The 3,097-nt window shown below is 40.9% G+C and overlaps 1 protein-coding gene across 1 annotated transcript in view; it reads right to left on the reverse strand.

The window, feature by feature from the left end:
* Positions 1–3,097, reverse strand: part of HELRODRAFT_178970 (hypothetical protein) — a gene marked incomplete at both ends in the record, with an annotated part of 17,626 nt that overhangs the window by 9,850 nt on the left and 4,679 nt on the right. Inside the window, 4 exons of the mRNA XM_009027841.1 lie at positions 521–726; positions 1,528–1,634; positions 1,882–2,283; positions 2,405–2,548. Coding sequence (XP_009026089.1) covers positions 521–726; positions 1,528–1,634; positions 1,882–2,283; positions 2,405–2,548 — 859 coding nt within the window. The remainder of the gene's footprint in view (positions 1–520; positions 727–1,527; positions 1,635–1,881; positions 2,284–2,404; positions 2,549–3,097) is intronic.

Genomic DNA, 3,097 nt, shown 5'->3' on the forward strand with positions numbered 1-3,097 from the left:
TTGAGTATGATTTGATCATATTGTAAGGAAATTGTAATACACTATGATGGATGGATGGATGGATGGATGGATGGATGGATGGATGGATGGATGGATTGATGGATGGATGGATGGATGGATGGATGGATGGATGGATTGATGGATGGATGGATGGATGGATGTATGGATGGATGGATGGATTGATGGATTGATGGATGGATGGTCGGATGGATGGATGGATGGTCGGATGGATGGATGGATGGATGGATGGATGGATGGATGGTCGGATGGATGGATGGATGGATGGATGGATGGATTGATGGATGGATAGATGGATGAATGGATGGATGAATTTATTAACACAACCCATTTGATAATTATTTTCAATAATTTTTATAATTTGATTTATTAATTTCAACTGAGATTTTTTAATTTTTTTTTTAAGATTTTGTTTTTCAATTTTCAAGATTTAATTTGAGATAACTCGAAGCGCGCCAAAAAAATACTAAAAAAAAATAGATATATGATACTAAATGATCACTGATATCATCAGCCATATCATTGCAGCGGCCAACCTCTTGCTCCAGCACTTCCGCTTGTATCCTAGCATCCATGTAAACTCTCACGTCTTCCTCATTCTCCCTCAGCCGCATCAACCTCCTCTTCCTCCCCATCCTGCCACTCCCACCATCACCCAGGGACAACGCCCCATCATCGTCTTCTTCATCTTCCTCTTCCAATGAACGGCTTTTGACGAGCATCAAAGACGATGATGATGATGATTTTAACGATGATGATGACAATGAGTGTGATGATATGGTATTAGGGTGGTTTGGGTTGTTGCCCCTGTTTGATTGGTGGTTCCTCTCAATTAGTTTCACTTTTAGTTTGTCCATGTCACGGGCCATGGTGCGGATAGATTCCTCAGTGGCGGGGTGCTTGTAGTCTGCATGAGTGAATAATTGGTTGATTGGTTGTTTGGTTGGTTGGTTGATTGATTCGTTGGTTGGTTGGTTGGTTGATTGATTGATTCGTTGGTGGGTTGGTTGGTTGGTTGGTTGTTTGGTTGGTTGGTTGGTTGGTGGTTTGGATGGTTGGTTGGTTTGTTGATTAATTGATTGATTGATTGATTGATTGATTGATTGATTGATTGATTGATTGATTGATTGATTGATTGATTGATTGATTGATTGATTGATTGATTGATTGATTGATTGATTGATTGATTGATTGATTGATTGATTGATTGATTGATTGATTGATTGATTGATTGATTGATTGATTGATTGATTGATTGATTGATTGATTGATTGATTGATTGATTGATTGATTGATTGATTGATTGATTGATTGAGGTTAGTTTAATTTATCTAACCTTATTTACACGCATAATTACCTCTTCATCATCTGCATTCATTTGCATTGAAACACGTCTGAATGGCCATCACCATCGACAACAACAACATCAACAACAACAACATCAACAACATCAACAACAACAACATCAACAACATCAACAACATCGAAAAATCCTCACCATGTCCTGACCCAAACCCTGTGAACGAGGTGATCTTTGACCTCATCTGTTTGACCTCCTTCAAGAGGATCTCGTAACTGAGGTCCATGTCTTCCAGGCGGCGTCTCAAAACTCGAGACTGTTTGATTGTGGTGGTGTTGGTGGGGTGAGGTGGTGGTGGTATGATGTGGAGGTATGGTGTGAGGGTGGTATGGTGTAGTGTGGTGGTAATTATGATATGGAGAATAATGTACAAATGATATATTTTGAAAAAATTGTGGAAAATTACAATGACAAACCACGACTCGCCACACCAAACCACATCATATCTCATCTCACCTCACCACAACATGCTTCACCCCGCCACATCATACCACACCACTCACTTCCGACTCAGCCAGCTCAACTTGCAGCTTCATTTGTTGCTTCTCCGCTTCGGCAGCCATTCCTCCATCCTCGCCACCACCACGAAACAAGACCACGCCTCCTTTCGATGACGTCATCCTGTTCAGTTGATGATTGACACTTTCTAGCTCCTCCTCCATTTCTGCCATCTTCTTCCTCATGACGATTATTTCTTCTTCCCCGAATTTCAGCTGTTCCTTCATGTCGTTTTCACGCTCGAGGCTGTCGTTGAGGTCCCTGATGAGCAGCTGGACTTCGAGGTGGCTGGTGGTCGGCGAAGGTGGTGGTGGCTGTTGTGGTGAGGTGAGGAGTGGGTGGGTGGGTGCATTCGTTGGGGTTGTTATGACCAGAGGAGGTAGGGAGGTTGGAGTCTTGGATGTCTGCTGTTTGGTAGAGTGGTGGATCATCATCTTCATATGTTATCATCATCATAATCATCATCCTCATCATGTATTTTACCATCTTCATCGTCATTATCATCATCATCACGTAAGTTGACCTGACCTGATTTGAAAAATTTTCGAGTTGACCTTTGAGGTTAATTTTCTCGAGTTCTGATTGGTCGAGAAGTGACCTCAACCTCTCCATCTCTCTCTCGTAATCCCCTCTCTTCTCCTCCATCTCTTCAATCTGATCGTGCAGTCGAACCTGGTACAATGATGTCGGGTGACATTTCAAGATGGTGAAGAGGGTGACGATGATTGTGATGATGATGATGACGACGACGATGAGGATGATGATGATGATGATGAATAAGTGAGTGATGATGATTTTGTTGTTGATGATGATGATGATGATGATGAGGTAGAAAAGAAGGTAGTGATGATGATACTAATGTTGATGACGTCATTAATGATGCTGCCATTGACGAGGATGATAATTATGAGAGTTGTAATTGTTGTTGATGGTGACGCCGACAACAATTTCAAAGATAAGGATGATGATGATGAAGATGATGACGATGATGATGAAGAAGATGATGATGATGATGACGATGATGATCATGATGATGATGATCGTGATAGATTTATAGCATCAGCAGTAGACCATTAAAAACTAAGAAGTTTATTTAAGATGGTAATAATAATGATGACGACGACGATGATAATAACAAAGATGATAATGATGACAATGATGATAATCATGATGATGATGGTGATGACGATGATGATGATGGCGATGATGATGACGATGATG

The sequence above is a fragment of the Helobdella robusta genome, assembly GCF_000326865.2.
Source record: "Helobdella robusta unplaced genomic scaffold HELROscaffold_51, whole genome shotgun sequence".
NCBI classification, from domain to species: domain Eukaryota; kingdom Metazoa; phylum Annelida; class Clitellata; order Rhynchobdellida; family Glossiphoniidae; genus Helobdella; species Helobdella robusta.